The sequence below is a fragment of the Doryrhamphus excisus genome, chromosome 8, assembly GCF_030265055.1.
Source record: "Doryrhamphus excisus isolate RoL2022-K1 chromosome 8, RoL_Dexc_1.0, whole genome shotgun sequence".
NCBI classification, from domain to species: domain Eukaryota; kingdom Metazoa; phylum Chordata; class Actinopteri; order Syngnathiformes; family Syngnathidae; genus Doryrhamphus; species Doryrhamphus excisus.
This window is the reverse complement of record NC_080473.1, coordinates 8,599,874-8,627,537: the sequence shown is the minus strand read 5'-3', so window position 1 is coordinate 8,627,537 and position 27,664 is coordinate 8,599,874. Positions and strand designations below refer to the sequence as shown.

Here is a 27,664-nt window from a genome sequence, read left to right as displayed (position 1 = left end):
CTACTTTTTGCTACCTACTTTTCCTCCCCGCCGACCCGCTCCCTCTGGTGGGTGGAGCTGGGCCCCCACGTGCGTCCCTTCTTCTTGCCAGCTGACATGTCTTCCTTCTTGCATACAGCACTGCGGCCCCACGTTTTGCTGCCGTCACTGGGGGTCACTATCACACAGAAGACACCTTAAAGCAAGTGAAAAATGAAAAATTTGCGCTGTTGCTCTCACGTCGTATGGCTCTCAGTCGAGGTATGACGCCCGGGCTGGCGGGCGGCGTGGTGCTCTCACTCCCTTGTGTCTTCCTCTTGTCCACACTGGGGGACGCCTGCACCGTGATCTTATGTTCAAAGCCTTTTGCACAAGAAAATATGCGCAAATGATGCACATTTCATTATGCGGTACAAAAAAAGTGGTAATTGCACATTGAACCCACCAGAGGGCAGACTGATGCTGTTGCCATCTCTGCACAGCTTGAGCAACCTGTTCTTCTTAAAGTGACCCTTCCTCTTCTTCACACTGGGCTTCTCCTGGTACATCTGGTGGATGATGATGTTCAGCTCTCGCTCGACAATATCGATCTCCCGCTCGGCCAGCTCCTGCTCTCTCCTTCTGAGCTGCTCCTCCTGCTCTCTTTGCTCCTCTGCCGCTCGGGCCAAGGCCTCCTCCCAAGACCTCAGCTCCTGGAGAGACATGTTTGTTAGCACCTCTTCTCACACGTGAATTCTGCTTGTTGCTAAGGTGATTCATATTTGCAGAAACACCTCGTAGGCAGTTAATGACAAGGTGAGATGTCACCCACAGAGTGCGATTAAATATGATTCCTGGGATATTACAAACATATTCTCTCAAGATCAGGTCTTTATTCTCTCCAAAAATCCAACCAGCAGAAGAATAATCATATATAGTATACAGAAATACACATGTTGCTTCCTTTGGGGTTTTCTCACCTTCTCTTTGGCTCGAAGCTCATCAAACATCTGCTGGATCTCCAGCCTCCAATCCTCCTGTAAGGAGTGGAAGGACTCCAGGGGCATCTGGAACATGGCCGACTGCTCAATAGCCAACAGTCGCCTGTGGATGCTGGTGAAGGAGGGCCTGCTGTGGGGATTCGGACTCCAGCACTCTAATGAACAAGATGTGGTGTTTAGTTCACTCAACTGCAGAGAGGACGGGGCATTTGATAGAAGTTGTAATACGCAACACCTTATTTTTAGACTTGAATCGGTATTGGACGTGGAACATGACTTCACATTAACAGCTGAATAGGAATATTTTAAAAAGCATGCAAGCATAAGTAAAGCTGCCAGATGCCGTGGTTGCCTACAGCCACAGCTGTTAATGGCAATGTATTTTGACCCGGTGCTAAACCACACACCAGGGACTCATTTCCGGTATACGGGTCTATACGATGAACCAAAATATGCACGGATGCATAGTGATGGTGTCCGTCCTGCTGGCAGCAGACAGGAATCAGGAGACGTGGCAGAGAGACAGCATATGGCAACAATCCCTGAGCCAAACGGCGCTGACAGAATCACACAAACATGACGCTCATCACACCTTCAGATGCAGATCTACTGAGCCAGAATAAAAAAGATCTGGCCAAGCAGAATCATACTGCAGGTCTGACAGATCCAGTCAACTTCATTATTCAAATGATATGGATTAGCGTGTGGAGAAGCAAGTACATAACTTATCATGTTATGTATTGATATTAACTCATTCAATCCCAGACATTTTTGATGATTTCGACTTATGATTTTTCAAGGTACACAGAATGTTGTGTTCATGGGCTATACAGACATGGGAGATACCAAAAGAACTCTCATCTTTTGGAGGAAAAACAACCTTTTCTTTAGAGAAAAGAGGAAAAAAATTCAAGCAGAACTTTCACAAGGGCTGCACGGCAGTCGAGTGATTAGCACGCAGGCCTCACAGCTAGGAGACTCGAGTTCAATTCCACCCCCGGCCATCTCTGTGTGGAGTTTGCATGTGTGGAGTTTGCATGTTCTCCCGTGCTAGGTTAATTGGCGACTCCAAATTGTCCATAGGGATGAATGCGAGTGTGAATGGTTGTTTGACTATATATGCCCTGTGATTGGCTAGCACCGCCCGCGACTCTTGTGAGGATCAGCGGTAGAAAATGAATGAATGAATGAATGAACTTTCACTATTAACACAAAATTAGCCATGTACAGGATATTTACCCAAAATGTCTAAACAACGATGCCTCAACATTCATTCATTTTCTACCACTTATCCTCACAAGGGTCATGGGGGGTGCTGGAGCCTATCCCAGCTGTCTTCGGGCGAGAGGCGGGGTACACCCTGGACTGGTGGCCAGCCAATCACAGGGCACATACTATAGACAAACAACCATTCACACTCACATTCATACCTATGGACAATTTGGAGTCGCCAATTAACCTAGCATGTTTTTGGAATGTGGGAGGAAACCCACGCATGCACGGGGAGAACATGCAAACTCCACACAGAGATGGCCGAGGGTGGAATTGAATTCGGGTCTCCTAGCTGTGAGACCTGCGCGCTAACCACTCGGCAGCCATGCCTCAACATAAACAACACAAAAATGGATGTTTTCCATGAAAATGTGCAATTTTCACATTTGCAGCTGAACTATGTGTGTGTGCGCGTTCAGGCGCATAAATGCGTTAAAATTAACCTTTGATGCATAACCTGCTTCGCGCAAAATGGCGAGACGCCTTTTCACTTGAAGATGCATGCGGAGCTTAAAACCGCGCAAAACTTGCTCTTTTGGAGTTGCCTCTTGTGCATTTTTTTTTTAAAGATGAATAAATACATTTTTCGGGGCGAATTAGTCAATGTGGCGGACACTGTGAGGCATTCGTCTGTTGCGTTTGTGGACTATGTTTTGACCGCACAGGTTTGGGCACCAATTAGAAGATTCCCGTCTTGACATTCATTCTGTTGACGAATGAAGAATAAAGTCTCATAAAGATCACATTGGGGTCACCAATGCGGCAGTTGAAAGGAACACTTGCATGCTCAAAACACAATCCACGCCCCCAAATCGGCCGCCGAATGGGTGAGCGTGTCCGCAAGCGTCTGCCACATTATCACAAAAAGCTCCAATAACAGTGACAGTCTCCTCGTCACTATTATGTAGTAGTCCATCTTGATTTTTATTTACCTGCAAGAAGCTGAGCGAAAGGTTCAGGGCACGTTGAAGGGACAGGAAGTGTTAGCTTATTCATAGCCACCCCGTACGCCACAGCCAGTGCATCTATTTCTCTGTATGGAACCTCGCCGGTCAGCAGCTCCCACAGTAGCACGCCAAAACTGTGAGCAGACCACAATTTCAAGCTTTAGACGCAAAAAGTGAAAAAAAGACAGATAAAAGTGTAGCACTCACCTCCACACATCGCTGCTCTTGGAGAACAGCGACAGCTTGATGACCTCCGGTGCCATCCAGGCGTACGTGCCCGCTGCGCTCATCTTGGTGGTCTGGTGCCACTCTCGGGCCAGGCCGAAGTCTGTGATCTTTAGGGTTTTCCGACTCAGCTCGTCCCGCTCCACTGGTTCCAGAATGAGGACTGAAGGCGAGGAGACACATAATTAGAATCTTAATACCTGAGATCTCACAGAATTGCGTCAATAATTGATGTGTTGAGTCATTTTCAGTGGATAATAAATCTATACTGCTGTACACTGACTACTCGAAAGTACTGTATATTCAATTTAGTTATCGTAATGGTAATGGTTTTAATTCATTTGAACATGCATCAGATTACAATTGAGTGCATCCCATAATCAGTTCCTAGTTCCACATGTCCAAAAGGAGTAGGAAGAAGCAAAGCTTATTAAATCCTACCCCTCCATCTGGTACTTTGACAATCAGTAACTGTTACATTTGTTCACTTCCTGCTTTCCTAATATAGTTTAATTTTTTTTGTCACGTACCGAGTATTACCATAGTTATTTGTTGTAATTGTTGTTAGTTTGAGCAACTCAAAAGAAAATATATATTTCGTATTTTCTGGAATATAAGTCACTCCGGAGTATAAGTCAAAAATGGCCAAAAAAAAGGCCAAAAATGCATAATTAGGTAGAAACAAACATACATAAGTCGCACTGGAGTCACATTTTGTGCGGGTAATTTATAATATATATATTATAACTACTTTACCAAAACAGACATTACGTCATCTTGGAAGGCAAGTTCTAACATTAATAAAAGAATAGAGATCAGGCTGAATAGGTGTAAGATATGCTAACACAATGCTTATTCAGCTACACAAAAAATGAACATGAACAGAAAAGATGTCCAGTGTTTATGTAACAAACAGTTTTTCATTTATAAGTCACTCTGGAGTATAAGTCGCAGGAACAGCCAACCTATGAAAAAAAAGTGTGACTTAAAAAATAGGGTAATTCTTTTCATTCATTCATTAATTTTCTACTGCTTAACCTCACAAGGGTCGCTGGGGTGCTGGAGCCTATCCCAGCTGTCTTCAGGCAAGAGGCGGGGTACACCCTGGACTGGTGGCTAGCCAATCACAGGGCACATATAGACAAACAACCATTCACACTCACATTCATACCTATGGACAATTTGAAGTCGCCAATTAACCTAGCGTGTTTTTGGAATGCGGGAGGAAACCGGAGTACCCGGAGAAAACCCACGCATGCACGGGGAGAACATGCAAACTCCACACAGAGATGGCTAAGAGTGGAATCGAACTTGGGTCTCCTCGCTGTGAGGCCTGCGTGCAGCCAATTAATTTTTTTATGATAGCAAAATAATGTGTGTGCACAGTTTGGAGACCCCTTCTCACTCAGTTGCATGAGAAGGTGTCTCCAAGCTCCTCCAGCTTTTCCCGTCATCTCTCTTTCCCTCCGCCTCATGCACCACGGAGGACTTCCTCCTTCATTTCCGCGTGCGAGCCACCTAGCTAAGGAAATATTTGGAGTGTACACACTTCACATGTACTGTCAGGGAGGCAAGGTGCAGAAGAGCTGACTTGTCTGTCTCTCCCGCTTATCTACAGCCTTATGCAAAGGGTGGTGGAGCTCGGTGACACACACACACACACAGTAGCATCTTTGTTTACACACACACACACACACACTCTCTCTCTTCAACGCATACACACGCACACTGCAAAACCTTCACGTGATAAAAGGTGTGCCTCTCTGTCCACAAGCACTCTGCGAAACCAGTTTTGCCTTTAAAGCTAGTCAACCCCTTACCAGTCTACATGACCTACAGATGGTACAGTTCTAACACATGTATTGGAAATATTCAGCATGATGACTTAATAGTACTGCATCTGATTTACTACTTTTGAAAGTCCTATGAAGATAAAGCAGAAATAGTCGAGTGTGTCGGGACAAGCAAAATAGAAAATGGATGAATGATTGACAGAAAATGAAGCTCAGATTTGTCCAAAATGTTGCTTTTGTTGCATTCTAATTAAAAGGATGTGGAGCAGGATTGAGTGTGTTTAAAGTCCTGTGATTATGAAAATCATCAGTAAAGTAATTAGTGACCTACTGTACATCAGGATAAGCAAAATAGAAAGTTGATGGATGAGTCGACTATGAGAAAATGAAACTTCTTGGCAGTGTGGATTAGTAGTAGTAATAATAATAATAATAATAATAATACAGAAAAATAAAGTAAAATACACTCAAGAAAGGCTGCACAGCGGTCGTGTGGTTAACGCGCAGACCTCACAGCTAGGAGACCCGGGTTCAATTCCATTTACTGGAATTCCACATTTGATCACTGCAATTCCACATCTTGTTACTGTATAGGTTATTTTTTTTTTTACTGCAATTCTATATTTTGTTACTGTATAGGCTATTGTTTTTGATGTACATATATTTACACTTGGGCGGCACGGTGGTCTAGTGGTTAGCGCGTAGACCTCACAGCTAGGAGACCCGGGTTCAATTCCACCCTCGGCCATCTCTGTGGAGTTTGCATGTTCTCCCCGTGCATGCGTGGGTTTCCTCCCACATTCCAAAAACATGCTAGGTTAATTGGTGACTCCAAATTGTCCATAGGTATGAATGTGAGTGTGAATGGTTGTTTGTCTATATGTGCCCGAAAAACAGCTGGGGTAGGCTCCAGCACCCCGCCACCCTTGTGAGGATAAGCGGTAGAAAATTAATGAATGAACACTCAAGAAACTTAATTGAAAATATGGACAAAAATACTACTGCTGCTACTACTATTATTATGAATAAAGCTAAAATTAAAGTAAAGTACATTTACATATAGGTAGCTCAGTTGAAAATCTACAAAAAAATACTCCGACTACTACTATAAAACTAGAAAATAAAAAAATTACTTTTAAAAATATTCAAATTAAATTAATTTGAATGAAAACGGCGCTGTTTGGGGAATTTTGCTCATTATTCACAGTCCTTATGTGAAACATGAACACATATTTCTTTCCCTTTTCTGTGCGTTCTAACAAGAGAAAATGTATGAATTAGCTAACAATGCACTTCATGGGATGTAACTATTTTAACGCTAAAAAAACACCAACAGTGTTCCATTTAAATAACTGACCTATATGTTACCCAAGCTAACACAAAAAAACTAGAAGCTAACATTGAAAAGTAGTAACACAACGCCTTGCTAGTCACTAGTCTCAGCATCTCAAGCGGCACGGACGGACGACTGGCTCTTAATTTCGCTACAAAGACTCAACAAGAAGTCTTGTGCTGGAAGACACAGCCATCCCAATGAGGGTGGACATTGTGTCATTGTCGTTTCTATGCTGAGGCATAACGGAGGCACGTTTGCTCTGGTGCGCATGTGTTAATTAAACTAAAATAATTTAACGTAATTGATAAAATGAATGAGTTAACATGTTCGACCCTAAAAAAAAATACATTAGGTGAGAGTGACAACAGGAGAATACAACATTGTAATGACTTCCTGTCAGAATTGTGCTTATGTACACTGTTAGCGTGCGAGCGCCTCATTGATTTAGACAGGCAAGAGGAGGTTGTTTTTATTTTTTTAATGGGAGAGACAGCTGATCTCCTCCTCGGGGGTTGACTCGTTCCGTCTGGAGAGCAAAGGCAGACGCCAGCGAGATGTGTTTGCATGTTTACATGGGTGTGTCCACCTTTCCTGCATGGTTTGTTTGGATAGGGCTGACCCCAACAGGTACATAAAGAAGTATATGAAGCGTGTGTGTGCACAAAGACCTGCACATGGTGGCCATGGAGGAAAACATTCAGGGGGTTAAACCTGCAATAACACCTGCAAAGGCGTAGGGAAGCATCACGACACATTTTATGACAACTGGGAATAAAAACATCCTTTGTCATATTGAGTGGCTATTACACGACACAAATGTGTTTGCACATACCAGTGGTGTGCTGTTCGGGCCAGCAAAGCCTTCTCTGCTGGCCCTAATCAGGAGCAGAATCACTGTGACACATTTATCACAGTCTGTTAGCTTTTTGTCCAATCAGATTTTAGCCTGTGCTTTAGCTATGTGTTGCTATCTCAATAGCCACGTTTACATGAGGAGTTTTTCTCTTTCCGAATGGACCTTTCCGAAAACAATGGTATACATGGAAAGGAATATTCCAATCTCTTGTCTACATGCGCCGATATAATCAACCAGAATAGTCAATGGGGCATACGCAGTAAAACGTAAACATCAATATCACGTGATACCGACTTCCCCGAGTTTTTCTTTCACTTGTTGGAATAACTCCGTATTGCCAGTTTTTCCTTCATCCAGTCTTGAAATTAGTTTGAATCAAAAACAAACTTTCCGCAGCAGTCCAGTATCGATTGCTCGCCTCCATTCTTAAAACTGAACAATGTGTGTTACATCGTATCTGAGCATGTGCTGAAAGAACATTTTAAACAGGAAAAGATACAATTCAATCTTGCTAATATTTTATAATTAAACTCGGGACTTGTTTTATATAGATACATATTGTCTTTTTTAATAAAACTAGACTTGTGAATGATGTATAGAAGGGTTTAGATTCTGTTCCACTGATGGCGGTAATGCACACGAAAGCTGCTTGCCAACCGCCAATAAACAACAGAAGAAGAAAAACACCACGAAGAAGAACGCAGTCTGACAACTTTCCGTTTGAGTGGGTACAAGATACCTCAATCGGATTGGGGAAAGGAATATTCCACCCCTGTGAATCCGACTATATATTCATTCGAATTGGCACTTTTCTTTCGGAATGAGGTGTATACAAAGGTTGCATTCTTTTCGTTTGAGCAAATAAACCGAATGCAATTGGAATATTTGTGTCCATGTATACGTGGCTAATGTCAATCTGCCTTTTTTGTAATTTTTTTATGAAGGCCCAAGGCCTTCAAAATCAGGAGTGCTGGCCCATGTCACTTAAACACCATTAGCATTAGGGTTTCTTTAACCAATCAAACTTCAGATTTTCCTCACAGGGCTAGCTAGGTCGCCCACAATACTGTATTGTTTCGTCAGAGCAAAACAAATCCAAGTTGGAAAACAGTAGTCCGATCACGCAAATTAGCTTCATTCATTCATTTTCTACCGCTTATCCTCACGAGGGTCGCTGGGATGCGCTGGAGCCCATCCCAGCCGTCGTTGGGTGAGAGGCGGCATACACCCCGGACTGGTCGCCAGCCAATCACAGGGCACATATAGACAAACAACCATTCACACTCACATTCATACATATGGACAATTTGGAGGGGCCAATTAACCTAGCATGTTTTTGGAATGTGGGAGGAAACCAGAGTTCCCAGAGAAAACCCACACATGCACGGGGAGAACATGCAAACTCCACACAGAGATGGCCGAGGATGGAATTGAACCCTGGTCTCCTAGCTGTGAGGTCTGCGCGCTAACCACTCGTCCGCCGTGCTGCCCCAAATCAGTTTCATTTGTATAGAAATTCTTAGTTTTATCATCCATGAACCAGGAAGTTGCCTGGACAACCAAACCAAACACAATTTTAGTTTATTTTTTGGGATTTTTTGTTGCAATGGAACCATTTTCTCAGGGCCTGAACTACTACAAAGATGGTATGGTCCTGTCTTATAATATCCTTGTAAAACAGAAACAGCCAACTGATGTATACTGTACAGTATATCTATCCAATAAACAGCACAGCTGAAGTCGACAGGAACAAATGCACTAAGCAAAATTTGTATTGGTGGATCATTAATAAAAAGTCAATAAAAGTCAGCTGACCATTATACACCACACTGGACACTTCATTAGGTTCACCTGTAAAATGCTACGTATACATGGCAGGTAAACATTCTTCACAGACAACAACTTCGACTTAAGTTCCAGTCCACTTTTGATGATTTATTGACATAACCTTTAACCTCATACCTTTGGTCCTCCGTCCTTTGACCGTGAACCCTGACTGAAATGCTTTTAAGTCACTGTTTAAACAACACAAGTTAGAAGCACGATTTAACAACGTTGGTTAGTCAGTGGATTAAACGCAGGTGACACATTAGCCAACATGCAAAGCCAAGACGGGTGTATGGGATTCCTCAGTGAGCAGAAATGCACACTTTTAACAACAATGAGACAACGGAATGCTTACAAGGAAATAATTAACACAAAAAGGTGGAGCTGGGCGTCACATGGAACTCATACCAAGGCTTTCAGACAGCAACATGCAGTCTAAACCATGCCAATCCCAATTATACACATAGCTTTATTGCAAAGCCAAATAAACACTACAGTGACTTTGTTTGACGTGGTAGCATGAGGAGAAAGGCACATGTCACGCAATTTCACTGTGTTGTTTTCGGCTAAAGTGCTGTGTCATCAGGATATTGTTATGGTAACAAGGGGCGGAGGTCACAGGTGTGTCCCAGAAGGGAAACCTCATGTGAATTAGTTTCTGTTTTATTATGCTAATGGTAATAGTTTAATTTCATTTGAACATGCATCAGATTACAATTGAATGCATCACATAATCAGTTCACAGTTCCACATGTCCAAAAGGAGTAGGAAGAAGCAAAGCTTATTAAATCCTACCCCTCCTACTTTTATGTTACATTTGTTCACTTCCTGCTTTCCTAATATAGTTTTAAGTTTTTATTTTATTTTTCTCACTTCAACTCTTTGTCATTTCAACTCTTTCCATAGGAAGAAGGTGTGCATGTGTAACCTACACAGTACAATTAATTGATTATTGGTTTGATTTATTCATGTTTAATAGACACTCTGTAAACTGTTTTTAAGTTAATCTTACTTAATATAGCCATAGTTCAATTTAATCAAAACATATCAGCTAAAAGTACTCAAAATGGAACAACATTTTAAATACACTTGACATAATTAAGTTATTAGAACTTTTTTAAGAACTTTGAGCATGCATAACTTCATTTATTTAAGTACTTTGGACATTCGGGTTTACACTGTACAACTAAGCATATGTAATATATCACTGTTCATTTCAATGTCTAGTATACGTAGAACTGTCGAGTTTGAATTGTTGTTAATACATCACAGCATATCACAGCACACCAAAGATACAATGCAAATTTCATAATTGCTCCAAGGAACCACACAGTGTCTCCTGTAGTCGCCTGGTGCGTGGTCGGCAAAAACAAATAGCTACCAGGTCAGTGGCAGGTTAACAAAACATTGTCTGTGGCTTCAGGCAACCTCCTTAGGTAGTTTATTGGAAGCGCCACAAGATGTCAGTATCCAGCGGCTTTATCTAACTCTACATGCGCTTTAAAATGGTGTTGTTATGAAACTACAACATTGCTTGTGCGTTCTGCTGTGGAGTCGTGCCATATATTTGTTAAACAATCACCATGTGATCAATGTTTTTTTTTCCTTTATACTCTCTCATGCACTCTACTCTCTCATGCACTCCACATCATTATTAAGGTTTAAAGAATAGGTTATATAAAATTAGTTTTGACATTTTCGGAAGTAAACTATAATTAGCTATAATTAGACCATTTACGGCAGGGGCGTCAAAGTCAATCACACACGGGGGCCAAAACTCAAAGCCTAAGTGCCCCCCCTTCCGCCCATGGTAGTGGGGGAAATTATGTGGGAAAATGTTTTTTCAAACAAACCGGAAGAGTGTGCATTTGTGGAATGAGCAGTTGCATTTCCCAGCATGCTTTGCTGTAGTTCGATTGATAACTTTTCATTGTCTTATGCCTTTTTACTCCGTTGCGGCTCATGGCTTGATCCAGTCCGGCAGTTAAATAATTTTGGACTTTGGTTTCTGAATCTGGCACACTTCTTAAGAATTGTTATCAATGTCATGCTATATACAATATTTATTTAAAATCAAAATGCCAGAGTTTATACCAGAAAACTTGCTCGCTCACTTAAATCGTTCTAAGCACTTTGTTTTAGCTTCGTGAGGGGGGCCGACTCAATGCTATTTTCCTGGTGGGGCGGATTTGGAGTTTGGTGCGTGATTTACAGTCTAGCCCCTAGTGGCTGTAAGCATTAAAAATAGAGAACAAAATATATTTCTCACATCTGCACATTTCTTAACTTATGGTAATGGTAATGGTTTTATTTCATTTGAACATGCATCAGATTACAATTGAATGCATCACATAATCACTTCACAGTTCCACATGTCCAAAAAGAGTAGGAAGAAGCAAAGCTTATTAAATCCTACCCTTCCATCTGGTACTTTTACAATCAGTAACTGTTACATTTGTTCACTTCCTGCTTTCCTAATAGAGTTTAAGTTTTTTTTTTGTTGTTGTCTTTTTTCACGTACTGAAGTACGAGGTGATATGAGCATCCAATGACATAATGGGTACCATAGTAAGTGTCAATATAGTGATATATATAGCACATCATGACTGGTTCAAGACTCTTCATCCTTGTATTTAGCAAACATCAACTGCTTGTATTGTTTCTTGAATTGGCTCATCGTTGTGCATTGTTTGAGTTCCTTACTCAATCCATTCCATAGTTTGATTCCACATACTGAAATGCTATGACTTTTTAACGTAGTCCTAGCATATAAGTGTTTCAAATGTAGTTCTTCCCTGAGATCATATTTCTCCTCTCTTGTAGAGAAGTATTGGATGACATTTTTAGCTAATTGGTTATTTGTAGCCTATATCAGCAAGTTTAAGTATTTGTGATTTTATATTCCCACTTTCATACTGTTAAACATGTTAAAAAGGTACGTAATTTGACACAGAAAGTGATTATTCTATTTCTTCTATGAAACATTGCATGCGCATACAAGACACACAAGGGCAAGGGTTGCCATGGAGGCCAAGTTAGTGACTCAACTGACTTGTCTGCAGCCTCCCACTTTATTCCAACACTCTGCTGCACTCTCACATCCCACTAAAAGACTTCACCAGCTCTTTTGGTTGACATGCGAATATGCTAATAACACCACAACACTGGCAAGATGCAGGGTTTCGTGCATGCTGAGTCAAAGGGCGTCTCAACGTGTACAAATGACAATTGTCTCACAAACATCTATTCATCTTCTCATTGTTTTTAACCCTGTCATCATCATCATTATCATCATCCTCTCCTCCGGCTCTGCCCACTGCACAGCTGTTGCCCTCCGTGCTACCATCCCAACGAAACAAGAAATGGACGCTCATATATATAATGAGACGATGAAAAGATGCTGCCTTCGAGGGGTAAAGAGGAGAAATGACTAGAGGGAGAGCTTTTGTCCTTGTCCTAGTAGCACATGTCTTTGTCTCTCAATGACTCCATCCACTGTTCTTCTTTTACTACTCCTCTAGCCTTTTCTCCAGAGATTTGAAGACCATGAAGCATGAAGACATATGCCCTTGAAGCAGGGGAGGGACACAATCATTGACGCAGGAAGGTAGCATTTCACCCTGTTGTGATACATTATCAATACACACCAGCTAAATACTAATATTTTTCCACTGAGGGCCACACACAGTAAAAAATGAATGTGGGGGGGCACTTTGATGCGTTTTGCTGTTGTTTCTATGGTCTATTATTAGTCAAAACATGTTGAAATACAAGTGATATGTGATACTATTTTGGTCACGAGACGGCAGTAATGACACAAAACATCGACGAGACATTACCTTATATTAAATTACCTTAAGACTACAGGAAGTCAACCATGGCATGTCTGACATGACAGAATGGAGGGAAAAAAAATCTGCTCCCATTCCATGTGGAAGTGGTAAGTTTTTGGCAGGTTAGCGGCCGTCTCAAGTCCTTATTGTGCAATGAATAATGATAATAATAATAAACAATGAATAATTCAACGTAATGTATGTGGTGTCTTTGAACACAACACCACATTACTCATTCCAACAGTGCTAATGTTGTTATTCATGCATGTTAGGTTAATTGGTGACTCCAAATTGTCCATAGGTATGAATGTGAGCGTGAATGGTTGTTTGTTTATATGTGATTGGCTGGTCACCAGTCCAGGGTGTACCCCACCTCTTGCCCGAAAACAGCCGGGATAGGCTCCAGCATACCCCCGTGACCTTAATGAGGATACACGGAAATCAGATAATGATGCTATAATATACATGCTATAAAGTTTACTTTGATAATGGTGACCTTTATTATTAGTTTCTTGTTTTTCTTCATCTTCTTGCAATATATCCAGTTTTACATAATAACAAAATAGGCAAAATATTGTAATAATATTAAAATTGTGTTTTAATTCCTATGTTCCCACCTTATCATATTTAGTCATATTACACCTTGTCCCAGTCACAATAAACCCATTAAAGCTTACGACAATAGCACACAGTGGGTCTTCTCCTGTGCTATGTGTGTTGTGACACTGATACCCCAGCTTGGATCCACATGGACCAGCACCGGGCTCCGAGGCTCTGGTCCAGAGCGACACAGCAGCAACAGCAGAAGCAGCAACTAGCACACTTTCGCCCTGCAGACATTGACTTTGTCTGCACGCAAATGTTACTGTCAGGTTTGTGTAATGACGAGGCCACCCCCCCTCACGCTGAAGACAAAGAGCTTTTAAACAAAGCTGCTTCTTCTTGGCTCTTATAGTGATGGAGTGTGTTATATGGGTGTGGAAGACACAATTTATGCTGTTAATTTATCACAGACTCTACTATCAATACGGTAAATCCCATCGGAATCATGGTTTACTATGATCCGTCTGCAGGAGGTCGCCCCTTTGACTCCCGTTCTGGTTGGCTGGACTCGCCACTTGCTGTGCCGGACTGCTGGCAGACAACAACAGCAATGACCCCATAACAGAAGAGTCAACAGCCACTCGAACACGCCAGGAGGTACATTACTCAATAATGTGAAAAATACCCTACAAAGACAAAAATATCTCTCTTAGGGTAAAGAATCAATACAGCCTCCTCTCATTGTTTTTCATATAGCGTCCCTCTCACTGAGGCGGTGTAGCTGAGGTGATAAAGAAGCAGTTCACAGCCTTTGGTGTTTAACAGCTGTGTTTACTGCACTACTGACTGCACTAACAGGCCACTTTCACAGAATTAAAAAGGACAGCGGGACCTCATAATGTGCTCGCCCTGCTGTCTGTTAAAGTAAATACATTGTACCTTTATTTTTTTTCCACCTGTGAGGGTTCAATAATTCAAGGTGGACACTTACCAGTACATGCTTGGAACAAAACTGCTTACTCAGAGCCCAGCAGCAGTCAGCAATACATAATAAAGTAATGGTAATGGTTTTATTTCATTTGAACATGCAAAAGATTACAATTGAATGCATAACATAATCAGTTCACAGTTCCACATGTCCAAAAGGAGTAGGAAGAAGCAAAGGTTATTAAATCCTACCCCTCCATCTGGTACTTTTACAATCAGTAACTGTTATATTTGTTCACTTCCTGCTTTCCCAATGTAGTTTAAGTTTTTTTTATTTTATTTTTGTCACGTACCGAAGTACGAGGTGATATGACCATACAATTACATAATGGGTACCATAGTAACCATCAATATAGTGACTGGTTCAAGACTCAAACATCAACTGCTTGTATTGTTTCTTGAATTGGCTCATCGTTGTGCATTGTTTGACTTCCTTACTCAATCCATTCCATAGTTTGATTCCACATACTGAAATGCTATGGCTTTTTAACGTAGTCCTAGCATAGAAGTGTTTCAAATGTAGTTCTTCCCTGAGCTCATATTTCTCCTCTCTTGTAGAGAAGTATTGGATGACATTTTTAGCTAATTGGTTATTTTTAGCCTTGTGCATTATTTTATCTGTTTGAAGATGAACTATATCAGCAAGTTTAAGTATTTGTGATTTTTAGAAATAAGGAGTTAGTATGTTCTCTGTAGGCGGCATTATGAATTATCCTTACTGACCTTTTTTAGCGAGTGAAGATTGCTTATAGTTATTACCCCATATTTCCACACAATAAGTAAGATATGGTAGAACCAGAGAGCAATAAAGAGTGTGGAGTGATTTCTGATTGAGAACAAATTTTGCTTTGTTCAATTCTGAAATATTTCTGGCCACCTTATGTTGTATATTTGTAATATGAGGTTTCCAGCTCATATTTTCACCTATTGTGATCCCCAGAAATGTATTTTCCTTCACCCTTTCAATGTCTACACCGTCTATTAAAGTAGTGCCCAAAAGGAATAGTGCACCATAGGTAAAGTCAAACATAAAAAAAGTAGTCACATTTGGCAGTTATGTGGAATGTACAGTCGTTTGCATCGGTATAGCATGGGTAGGTGGTATTTATATATAATATAGAAGCAGTATAGAAGACAGAGATGCCTAAAGCACAAAAAATGCTTCCTAAAATGTAATAGGTATTCGATACTGCATGTACATTCTATGCTGAGGCATTTTAACATGTCTAACACGGAGCATGAAGGCAAATGTGTGTCAGAATTCATCCCAGGTCCACAGGGAGTCATTTCTGTGAGAGGTCATGTCTGTTTTTAGGTTCCAATCAAATGTTTATTGACCAGTGGAGAAAAACGTGTGTGTGTGTGGGCAAGCATGCATTCTGTTATGGCCATGTGGCCATTGACTGGTGTCAGTGTCACTATGCCACTATTTATCCCACTTGGTGAGACAGAGCGGTGTGATTTGAATGCACCCGGGAACAGGAAAAGATAAAGTTCAATCTTGCTAATATTTTATAATTAAGAAGAATTATTTTCTTTTTTAATAAAACTGGACTTGTGAATGACGTAAAGAAGGGTTTAGATTCTGTTCCACAGATGGCGGTAATGCACACGAAAGCTGCTTGCTAACCGCCAATAAACAACAGAAGAAGAAAAACACCAGGAAGAAGAACGCAGTCTGACAACTTTCCGATTGAGCGGGTACAAGATACCTCAATCGGGTTGGGGAAAGGAATATTCCACAACTGTGAATCCGATTATATATTCATTCGGAATGGCACTTTTCTTTCGGAACGAGGTGTATACAAAGGTTAGATTATTTCCGTTTAAGCAAATAATCCAAATAGAATTGGAATATAAGGGTCCATGTATACGTGGCTACTTGTAAAAGCAATAATGGCATTAATCATACAGTATGACTTTGTGGATTATTACTAATCTTTCTAATTATTCCCAGTATAGAAGATAGAGGTCAACATTACAGTGGGCTTTGTCTTTTTTTATCATTTCTAGTCTATTTCTACTGTACAAGATGGTGGTCATCATTATTAATACCTGGCGGGAGGACTGAGTAAATTACTTTTTATAGACCAATGATGGACACAAGCACTGTTAAAAGTGTGGCCTGTGGTATCACACACCGCATTAAAGACAAAAGTCAAAGTGACCGGTATTATCCATGTCCCCATTGCAGCATTCATCCCTCTCTTTGCCCCCCCCCCCCCCCCCGCCCCCCCCCTACCCTACTCTCCATTTCCATTCCAGCCTCCAGGGGTTTCTACATTCCTGCTCAGCTCCTGCCTTGCCTGCTTGCTTGCTTGCATCCATCTCTAGACTCTCTCATTCCCTGCCTACAGTCGCCCATGGCTGCTTCTATAGCACCCCTCCTCCTCCTTCTCCTCCTCCTCCTCAACCATGCAGCTACTCCTGCCACTGTGAGCCATGCTCTCTTTTCTTTCTGTCTTGGGCTGCTGTGTGAGAATGGGGTCATTGTTGCTCTGTAGCGATGTGTACATGTGTTTGTGTGGTATGGAGAGTGTGGGTTCGCTGCCCTAGCGCCAGCATGTCCTGATGTCTGACCTCCATGTACACACACACACACACGAGGCTGCATATTCACTGCACTGTACTGTACTTGGCACAATTGAATATATGAAAACACAGCCTTGTCTTGTAATTGCTTGTAATCTACAAGGACAGTGAAGCCGAGTATCGACTATTTGTACAACTTGAGAGTTTCACTTTGATTTTATCTCTATGAACTGTCCATATGGGGGCAAATATGCTTGCAAGCTAAAGAATTCTACTTTTGAGGAGGAGGCATACTGTATATGCAATGACTGACGATGGATGCGCTTATGGACATTCATTCAATCATTCATTTTCTGTCGCTTATCCTCACAAGGGTTGTAGGGGGTGCTGGAGCCTATCCCAGCTGTCTGGGACTGGTGGCCAGCCAATCACAGGGCACATATAGACAAACAACCATTCACACTCACATTCATACCTATGGACAATTTGGAGTCGCCAATTAACCTAGCATGTTTTTGGAATGTGGGAGGAAACTGGAGTACCCGGAGAAAACCCACGCATGCACGGGGAGAACATGCAAACTCCATACAGAGATGGCTGAGGGTGGAATTGAACTCGGGTCTCCTAGCTGTGAGGTCTGCACGCTAACCACTCGACCTGCTTATGGACAGCCACAAATAGAAAGCAATGCACATTTTCTTATGTCTGGGTCACTCAAGTGTGTACCCTCGTCTTGTCCCTGAGCAAAATAGTGTGGATTTTAGTAGTGGGAATTTTACTTGGATATGCAGCTGGGAAGCTATGTAGTGTGTGAGCAGATAACACTATACAGTCACACCCTGTCACATACTACATGTCTAAATTTCATTTTCCTAACAAAGTAACTCTTCTATAGTCCAGAACCTCTGCAAACAAACGGATGAGGAGTTGTCAAAACATACACCCTCACCCCGCAAGTGTGTTGCCTGGGTGATTATGTGTCTGACATACAGTATAAACCACACGGTGACGCTGTTATTAAATTCTAATGTTTGGTAATGGTAATGGTTTAATTTCATTTGAACATGCATCAGATTACAACTGAATGCATCACATAATCAGTTCACAGTTCCACATGTCCAAAAGGAGTAGGAAGAAGCAAAGCTTATTAAATCCTACCCCTCCATCTGGTACTTTTACAATCAGTAACTGTTACATTTGTTCACTTCCTGCTTTCCAGAATACAGTTTAAGTTTTTTTTTAAATAATGTACCTCGTACCGAAGTACGAGGTGATATGACCATCCAATGACATAATGGGTACCATAGTAAGTGTCAATATAGTGATATATATAGCACATCATGACTGGTTCAAGACTCTTCATCCTTGTATTTAGCAAACATCAACTGCTTGTATTGTTTCTTGAATTGGCTCATCGCTGTGCATTGTTTGAGTTCCTTACTCAATCCATTCCATAGTTTGATTCCACATACTGAAATGCTATGGCTTTTTAACGTAGTCCTAGCATATAAGTGTTTCAAATGTAGTTCTTCCCTGAGATAATATTTCTCCTCTCTTGTAGAGAAGTACTGGATGACATTTTTAGGTAATTGGTTATTTTTAGCCTGATGCATTATTTTAGCTGTTTGAAGATGAACTATATCAGCAAGTTTCTGTATTTGTAATTTTAGAAATAAGGAGCTAGTATGTTCTCTGTAGGTGGCATTATGAATTATCCTTACTAACCATTTTTGCAGTACATTTAGTGAGTGAAGATTGCTTTTATAGTTATTACCCCATATTTCCACACAATAAGTAAGATATGGTAGAAAAATGTAGTACACACTTTTATTAGACTGACAAGCACACAATTTGAAAAAAATTGTCTGAAAAACACGGCCACCATCAAGCAAGATGTCTTTGCAGTAGCATGGGCGGGACGTAGCAACTAATTGCCCATAAGTCATTACCCATTTGTCTCACAATTATATACAACTTTGAGCATATCTGCATTACATGATCCAAACCATGTTGAGTACAACCCATAGGGGGCGCTACAAATACCATTTACATAGCACCTGAATCCATAGCTATGAAATAGTTCAGTCTAAAAGGTTGAGACACGACAGTACCCAACCCCCTCCGTGTTGTCGCTGCTTCATCATCATTGCTAGCTCTCACTAGTCCAAGTTAGTCACAGTCTCGTCCTCCACCGCTCCACCGTCTCTCCGAGGGATTAGCTCCCGGGGTTCGGCCACCACTCTAATCCTTTTCCTCAACAGCCTCACTCTTATATTCTCCCAGCCACTGCCAGACGCAGCTTTACAACCACTACATTATACGTACTCCATATTTTGCCTCGCTAATCTGTTTAGTAGCTATTAAAGTATTCATAAAAAGAAGAAAAGAAGAAACCTATTATTATTTATTTACTGCTTCGGAAATGACACTGTTGTAAAAAAAAAAAAACATATTCGTCAAGTCTGCCTGGAGACCTAGGGCTCCCTTTTATTCAGATGATTGTTGACTATGTAAACATGGCTCCCATTTGAAGCTACTGTGGCAAAAAAAAAACAAAAAAACAGTACGTTATGTCAGCCTGGCTCTGTCTATATCGTATAAGCCTCGTCCATGCATGTATTCTGCTCTTTTTGAACAAATCTGACATTTACTGTATGGAGATAGAGCTATTCAATATGTGTTCGATGCCCAGCCTTACACAAACAAAGCCATTCAGTCATTGTCACATGACCATGGTACCATATAGAGTAGAACCTAGACAGATTGGAACAAGTTGTCCAATTGGAAATAATGCAGCAATGCTTCTAAACGCAGGTCAAATCGGTCAGAGTTTGACACATATGTCTTTGTGCAATCTAGTCGGACTAGTGCCCCACATTGGGAGAAACCTGAGGCTGATGCGGGATCAGGGTGACAGGTAAAGCATGACCACCAGGCCAGTCAGTGACTGTCCGTCTCACAAACATGATGTGACATCAGGTCATGGTAATCAGATTATTCCCGTTCCACAGCCTCACCAGGTTAACACTGAGCAGGTTAAGACGGAGAATATACAAATATACACTTTGCGTGACTTACAAGTTGGGTACATTTATAGAAGTGAGCCAAAAATAAAGCTATAAAAAACAACTCACAAGTGTCATATTTCTGTAATATGCCTCGATGGCGTATTAAAGAATGAAGCATCATTGTTTACTAAGAGAGGCTTGGGGGCCCGGGTTGCACTGTGAGCGCACCCATGCCAAGTGGTCGGCGGTTTGAAGAGGACACCTGAGAGCAGCGCAACAGGACAATGAGCTGAGGTGTAACTCAAAACGAGGATGAACCACTGTTTACCCCCCCCTGTACTCTCCTCCTCTTAGTCCTTCCCATCAGTCTCCACTCTGGAGGTTTGAACTGTCATGTGATATGATAAAGATAACCATTAGACAATTTCCCATAAATGACTTATGGGAAATTAGTTGAGTCTCATTCGTGTTATTGCTAAGAAGTTTTGATTTACGGTAGACGTGTTTTTCAACCAATCATGCTCAAATTGTTACAATTTGCTTGTCAGTCCCCTAAAGGTGTGTACTAAATTGTGTGTTGATTCAGCTAAACTGCCTAAAGGTACAGCGGGTGTCGCCACTACGTGTTGTATTGGTCACAAAAATTAAAAAAAAACTTGGCAGTGCACAGACCTCACAGCTAGGAGACCAGGGTTCAATTCCACCCTCGGACATCTCTGTGTGGAGTTTGCATGTTCTCCCTGTGCATGCGTGGATTTTCTCCGGTTTCCTCCCACATTCCAAAAACATGCTAGGTTAATTGGCGACTCCAAATTGTCCATAGGTATGAATGTGAGTGTGAATGGTTGTTTGTCTATATGTGCCCTGTGATTGGCTGGCGACCAGTCCAGGGTGTACTCCGCCTCTCGCCTGAAGACAGCTGGGATAGGTTCCAGGATAAGGGATAAGCGGTAGAAAATGAATGAATAAATGAAAACTTGGCTCCTTGTTAATATTACAGTGAAACCTCAGATAGCGTATGCCTCAGTTTAAGTCAATTTCTGCCTCGGTTCACATACATTTTTCAGTTAGTGTACAAATGTGGTACACAAAATGTTTTGACCACAAAACGTACTTGTAGTCATCTTCCCCCAGCTCATCTATAATGTCATCAGCTGTTGACTCTGTAGTTCTTTTCTAACGAACACAGTTACACCACAAGTCTCTGCTGTTCTTTTGATCACGGCTTCAAAATAACCCACCATGGAGCCAAAGAAATTGCAAGTGCCAGCATTTTGATAAATTAGCTGAGAAATAGGAGTGCAGCAATGACAATTTTCTGGCCTATTACCATCTTAAAAAGCCTTACATGCCGATATCAATTTATTACTACACCTTCAATTTTGTTGAAAAACATGAAACAACACCTGTGAAACAATATAAAGTTGTTGTTTTAACTGCACATGAGGTAGTTCGAAAATGACTATCCAAACTACTAAATTACACCAGATCCCTTCATGTTTTATTTTTCACATTTGACAAAACAAACTTGCACAACAGGTTACTCTGCAGACCTGAGTCGAGCCTCTTACTAAAAATAAAATGCACAGTTGTATTTTGCTTTTACAAATAAAGGAACTCACAAGCTGGTCATCCAATGACGTTAACGCCCATGATTTTCCTCGTAGTGACTTGGCTCTGACTGTGTTCATATGGGATTATAATGTACAAAACGACATGAATAAACTTTAACACCCAAGGCAGGATTAAATATTCTGCATATGTGATTGCAAGGTGCATAGAAGTGGATTTGCATATGCTTACGCTCTACTCTCTGGCCTTATTTTGGTCCCATTGATTCCTGTTATTATAACCACATACTTTTTATATTTTGTAATCGTAATTATCTTCAACTTAGATGGGCAAAAATCAGACAGCATGCAAACCTACATGACATCAACAAATAAAATAATGATTCTAGTGTGAAATCGCCTCACAACAAAACATGTAAGATTGCCTTTTTTTTTGTTATTGGGCGGCACAGCGGTCGAGTGGTTAGCGCGCAGACCTCACAGCTAGGAGACCAGTGTTCAATTCCACCCTCGGCCATCTCTGTGTGGAGTTTGCATGTTCTCCCCGTGCATGCGTGGGTTTTTTCGCCTGAAGACAGCTGGGATAGGCTCCAGCACCCCCCACAACTCTCGTGAGGATAAGCGGTAGAAAATGAATGTTTGGTGGGAAGCACAAATCCAAGAAAATACAGCTGGAATAGGTGCAGATTCTGGAAGATCTAACTTTAAAAAAAAAACCAAAAAAATGAAAAAAAAAATTTATTTGCAAACCATCATTAACTAAAAAGCTATCATCAGCTGATAAAACGTTCCACATAGTGTTACTGTATAGGTTATTTTTTTGACTGCAATTTTATATTTTGTTACTGTATAGGCTATTGTTTTTGATGTACATATATTTACATTTACACTTGGGCCACCCTTGGCCATATCTGTGTGGAGTTTGCATGTTCTCTCTGTGCATGCGTGAGTTTTTTCCGGGTACTCCGGTTTCCTCCCACATTCCAAAAACATGCTAGGTTAATTAGCGACTCCGAATTGTCCATAGGTATGAATGTGAGTGTGAATGGTCGTTTGTTTATATGTGCCCTGTGATTGGCTGGCCACCAGTCCAGGGTGTACCTCGCCTCTCGCCCGAAGACAGCTGGGATAGGCTCCAGCACCCCCTGCGACCCTCGTGAGGAAAAGCGGTGGGAGATGAATGAATGAATATATTTACACTTATTTTGAACAGCACCTTGTTTTATTTTTATCCTTTTCTTTATTCTTATTTTTACCTTCTACAAAATGCACCATGGAGTTGCACTCAAATTTCATTGTATGCAATACAATGACAATTAAGGCGATTCTGATTCTGATTCTGATTCTGAGGTGGCAAAACCTCTTCCAGTTGAAAAGTTAAACAACCTGAAGTTTGACCGAAAGGGACCAAAATTAGAAAAAAAGCAATCTTATTTCCCATATTCTACCAAACGTCTCCTCTGTGTTACTTTCTCCCCTTGTCCCTGCCGGGCATATAATACAAACCGCCTTAGAGTGAGTGGCTGTGAGTCATGCTTAATGATTCACATCCTTAATGATTGCAACCCACACACATTTTCAACAACATCCAAGGGGGCTAGAAGGGGTCCAAGACCCTGACTAAGACATTCTTGCATTTCTTCTGCTGTTATTTACAAGTAGACAATACTCTAAATTAGACCATTGACATTTATTGCAGCAGCAGATCCAGGCTAGAAGCTGCATGACTCAGTGACACAGAAGCAATGCCATGTAGAAGGGTGTCCGGTGGTGTTACATTTGATGTTGTTGGAGCAACGGGAAGAGAAATGATGTAAAGAAATGGAAGCACTGGCCTGAGTGAGGGACGAGATGATGTAAAGATGATGGAGTCATTTTGTGCACATCAGCAGCAAGTGCATTTATGCTACACTTTAACCGTCTCCCACTTTTAAAGAGCCTTTAGTCATCATGCTGCACACACCACCCCACATCCCCCCACCCCCCACAACCGTGTCAGTGAAGATCACCGCACACTGTCTGAGGTGCATAATATTCCCCCCATGCACTTGCATGCATCTACGCTTTGTGTGTGATGCACTAACAACTGCAACTGCGTCTTTAAACAGCAAGTAGCACAAAGGACCAAAAATAGCAGTTAGTTGCAGAGCAGAACTGCTCTCCTCGAGGAGGAGGAGTAGGAGGAGAAGTAGCAGGAGGAGCAGCGAAATGACAGGGAAAAGATGGCCGAAGGAGAACAGTTTCATGGATTTTGGGCTTCCCTTGTTTCTTGTCATTAAATACGTGATATTATTTTTTGTATTTCTACAAGGACCTATTGTTGACTTACTTCCACTCTTGCTCTCTAATTGAATTTTAGCACACTTAATCATTATCATTAGCGCCTCTCAATATTATTATTATTGGACTGCAGTGCTGGTAAAGAGCACTTCATTTAGCATTTCATTAGAATTAACTACAATTATTACAAACACCACTAATTGCCCTGTAAAGAATATAAAGCCTCTTAATGACTTTGTCAATACAAGTTTTAATATTATTGGAGCCCTGTAGACATGAAATTCTTTGTTTACATCACATTGCATAGGCTACGGGATCACTGCAGGGAAAAAAAGAGACGGGTGGCGCTAGCATAGCAAGCTAGCGAGCTAACAAGTTATCCTCTCCAATTTTCTTACTCTTAACTTCAAGTGTTGAGGAAGGACAAAGAAGCCAAAAAAATACCACTTCCACACGCAATGAGAGGAAGTTTTGTTTCCCCATTAGAGCTCAGCTCATATAACTTTTCTTTGAACATTTTGTTTACTAATAATAGTCCATAGTCAGCCACTATTTATTATTTTTTTGAAAAATCACAAATTCAAGGAAGATCTAACTTTAAAAAAAAACAAAAAAAATGAAAAATATATATTTTTTTGCTAACCATTATTAACTAATTAACCATGGCAGTCAAGTGGTTAGCGCACAGACCTCACAGCTAGGAGACCCAAGTTCAATCCCACCCCCGACCATCTCTGTGTGGAGTTTGCATGTTCTCCCCGTGCATGTGTGGGTTTTCTCCGGGTACTCCGGTTTCCTACCACATTCCAAAAACATGCTAGGTTAATTGGTCACTCCAAATTGTCCCCAGGTATGAATATGAGTGTGAATGGTTGTTTGTCTATATGTGATTGGCTGGCGACCAGTCCAGGGTGTACCCTGCCTCTCATCCGAAGACAGCTGGGATAGGCTCCAGCACCCCCAGCGACCCTCGTGAGGAAATTCAGTAGAAAATGAATGTTTGCTGGGAAGCACAAATCCAAGAAAATACAGCTGGAATAGGTGCAGATTCTGGAAGATCTAACTTTAAAAAAAACAAAAAAATGAAAAAAAAAAAATTTTTAGCAAACCATTATTAACTAAATAGCTATCATCAGCTGATAACGTTTAAGACCATAACCTTGAAAATGTTTTTCTTCATTTTCTTCAAGCTGCAAAGTCTTCTACCGCTTCACACTTTGAAAACCACAACTTTATACAATGGAACCAAAAAGTATTTGTAGCTATTTGTACTTACTATTGCTGGACTTGAGATCTCTGTGGATGATAGGAACAAACGCTTGGTTGTGCAGGTAGTCCATCCCTGTGGCAATCTGGACAGCCCAGTTCACCAGGACCCTCGGGGACACCTTTTTTCCAGCCAAGGCACGATTCAGAGCCCCCCCTCTGGCGTACTCCATGACCAAGCACAGGTTGGGTTCCCGTAAGCAGACCCCACGTAGCGCAATGATGTTAGGGTGCCGCAACATCCAGAAAAGTCTGGCCTCCTGGCGTACGCTCTCTGCTGTCACACTGATATCCTCATCGGGATCCTGCCTTGCAGCCTTGACTGCGACTTCTTCTTCCTGCCACATTCCTTTATACACCTTCCCAAATCCACCAGCTCCGATAACCTCCTCCAGGAGCAGTTCAGAGAAGTCTATCTCCAACGGGCATTCACCCACGCCCACCCCACCAGCTACCAGTCCATCTACAGTAAGTTGCTGGTAGTTGGGGGCGTCCCCCTTTGTCACATAGTTGCTGGGAAATATCCCCACCTTGTCCTGGATCTTGCCTGTCCACCAACCCTCATCCCCGGACACTTTAGAGTCTTTAGATAGAACTTCAAGGAGGTCCCCACGGTGCAAGGTTAGCTCCTCATCTGCTGTGGCCTCATAATCAAACACAGCCGTCCAGTAGGGGTTCGGCACCCCACACAGGTGACCAGGGTGGGTGTCTGGGGAGCCAGACGAGTTCCAGCTACTGCCATTCTCCACCTGCATAACCGGAGCGGCGCACAATGATGGTGGCGGAGACATTGAGGATGCCGTGGAGGGAATAAGGCAAGGAGGTGGCGGGGAGCAGCAGCCCCCACAGCTGGTGCAGGGCAGGGGGGTCGCCGAGGTACTCACTCTGCCGAACGGATTCATGGGGGCCGGACTTGTTGTTGGATACTGGTAGCCTGCCCTCTTGTCAAGTCAGCTTCAATATACACACTGGGCCCATGGACTGAGGCGAGGTATCCTCGACCACCAGTAAGGGGGACCGGGGTTCAGTGTATCAAAGAACTGGGGGTACCCAGCCCCCATTTCTGCATGTTGTTGATGAAATAGTCCCAAATGTTAGCTCCACTTGCACTGGTAGTAACATGTATTCCGAAAAAGTATGCTCATTCAGGGACAATGATGACGCTGCACATCCACCCACTGTTTGTATCTATTTCTAAGAACAGCCGGTGTCTTGTTTCTTAAGGCATAATTCATATCACAAATCATCAAACACTGGCTCATAACTTCCAAAGTGTCTGTGTAGATTTCACAAAAAAACAATAATGGATCCTGCTGTCCATGCAAAACTCTTTCCCGGATGAATTTCCCATAAAGGCTCCAACACTCAAGTGGCAATAATGCAAAGGGTCTGTCATTAGATTAGGGGAATATGCTTAGATTACTGATAAAAATGCTGAGTGAAATCCTCCGAGGGGTCCTCATTATCCAGGGTCGATGCTCCTCCCCCGTCAGCCATATCTATGAATATAGGCCTTTCTCTCTAAAGTGGGAAATAACATTGGATATATGAATGGATGGATGGATGGGTGTGCTCTACATCCCGACACAAGCGAAATCCTGCATGCATCCACGGTGCTCAAAGAACCCCCACTAGATGGTCCCTCATTTTCAGTCCACAGCTGTAGTGGACACAACATTGATGACGGTGGCAGGACTGGGTGGGCTTTTTACTGTTATCCATCAGTGAAGTAGTAGGAAGAGGGAGTATTTAAATATACAGATACACACTAGATGAAAAATAACATGCATCATCCATAAAAGCGAAGGAAATCTAAATATAAATAATATTTCAGTACAGATAGGTGTAATTTAGGCCACATCCAAAGGGCTGCACCATAATAATAATATTTACTGTAACCCAACCTGCACAGTGAGCATAGCAACATCCATCGACATGTCATGGGCGTGAGCTTGCATCCGATAGACCATCACCCGCAGACGTCCAAAAAAAAAAAAAAAGTCAAATTTAAGCAAGCTTTTATCCTCAACGACGTGACACATCGAGCTGTCAAACACACACACGCATGTCAAACACATACACACACCATAGGCTCAGGCGGTCAGTGTCCGAACAAATACACCCGGCTGACGTGCACCTCGCTCGGCGAACAAGTGTCCGGCCTGCCGGTGATCCGCGAACCGAGAGGAAAACAGTCGGAGGCACAAAGGCAAGCCCGGTTTTGCTTGTATATCCCATCGAGGGAGTGCACATTCGAGCACACACCGCAGTGGAGGACGCCTCTGTCGTCTGCTGGAACGAGACACAACTGAGCCGCTGCTGGTGGTGGTGGTAGTGTTTTTGTTGAATTCTGGGTAATGTAGTCTTTAAAAGCCTGGTATTGCCCTACATCAGTGTGGCAGCTAATAAATCATTAACAATCAAAAATA

At 41.9% G+C, this 27,664-nt stretch overlaps 1 protein-coding gene and 1 long non-coding RNA gene across 2 annotated transcripts in view; one reads left to right on the top strand and one right to left on the bottom strand.

Moving 5' to 3' along the window:
• Nucleotides 1-27,599, bottom strand: part of map3k10 (mitogen-activated protein kinase kinase kinase 10) — a 32,926-nt gene extending 5,327 nt beyond the window's left edge. Inside the window, exons 1-7 of the mRNA XM_058079916.1 lie at nucleotides 25,246-27,599; nucleotides 3,386-3,566; nucleotides 3,164-3,312; nucleotides 939-1,114; nucleotides 425-671; nucleotides 220-342; nucleotides 19-157 (exon numbers count right to left, since the gene is read on the bottom strand). Of these exons, the coding sequence (XP_057935899.1) occupies nucleotides 19-157; nucleotides 220-342; nucleotides 425-671; nucleotides 939-1,114; nucleotides 3,164-3,312; nucleotides 3,386-3,566; nucleotides 25,246-26,137 (1,907 nt within the window). The 5' untranslated portion in view covers nucleotides 26,138-27,599. The remainder of the gene's footprint in view (nucleotides 1-18; nucleotides 158-219; nucleotides 343-424; nucleotides 672-938; nucleotides 1,115-3,163; nucleotides 3,313-3,385; nucleotides 3,567-25,245) is intronic.
• Nucleotides 12,385-27,664, top strand: LOC131134528 (uncharacterized). The gene is made up of 3 exons (XR_009131408.1): nucleotides 12,385-12,822; nucleotides 14,122-14,248; nucleotides 25,301-27,664. It is a non-coding gene; the product is annotated as an uncharacterized LOC131134528 (long non-coding RNA).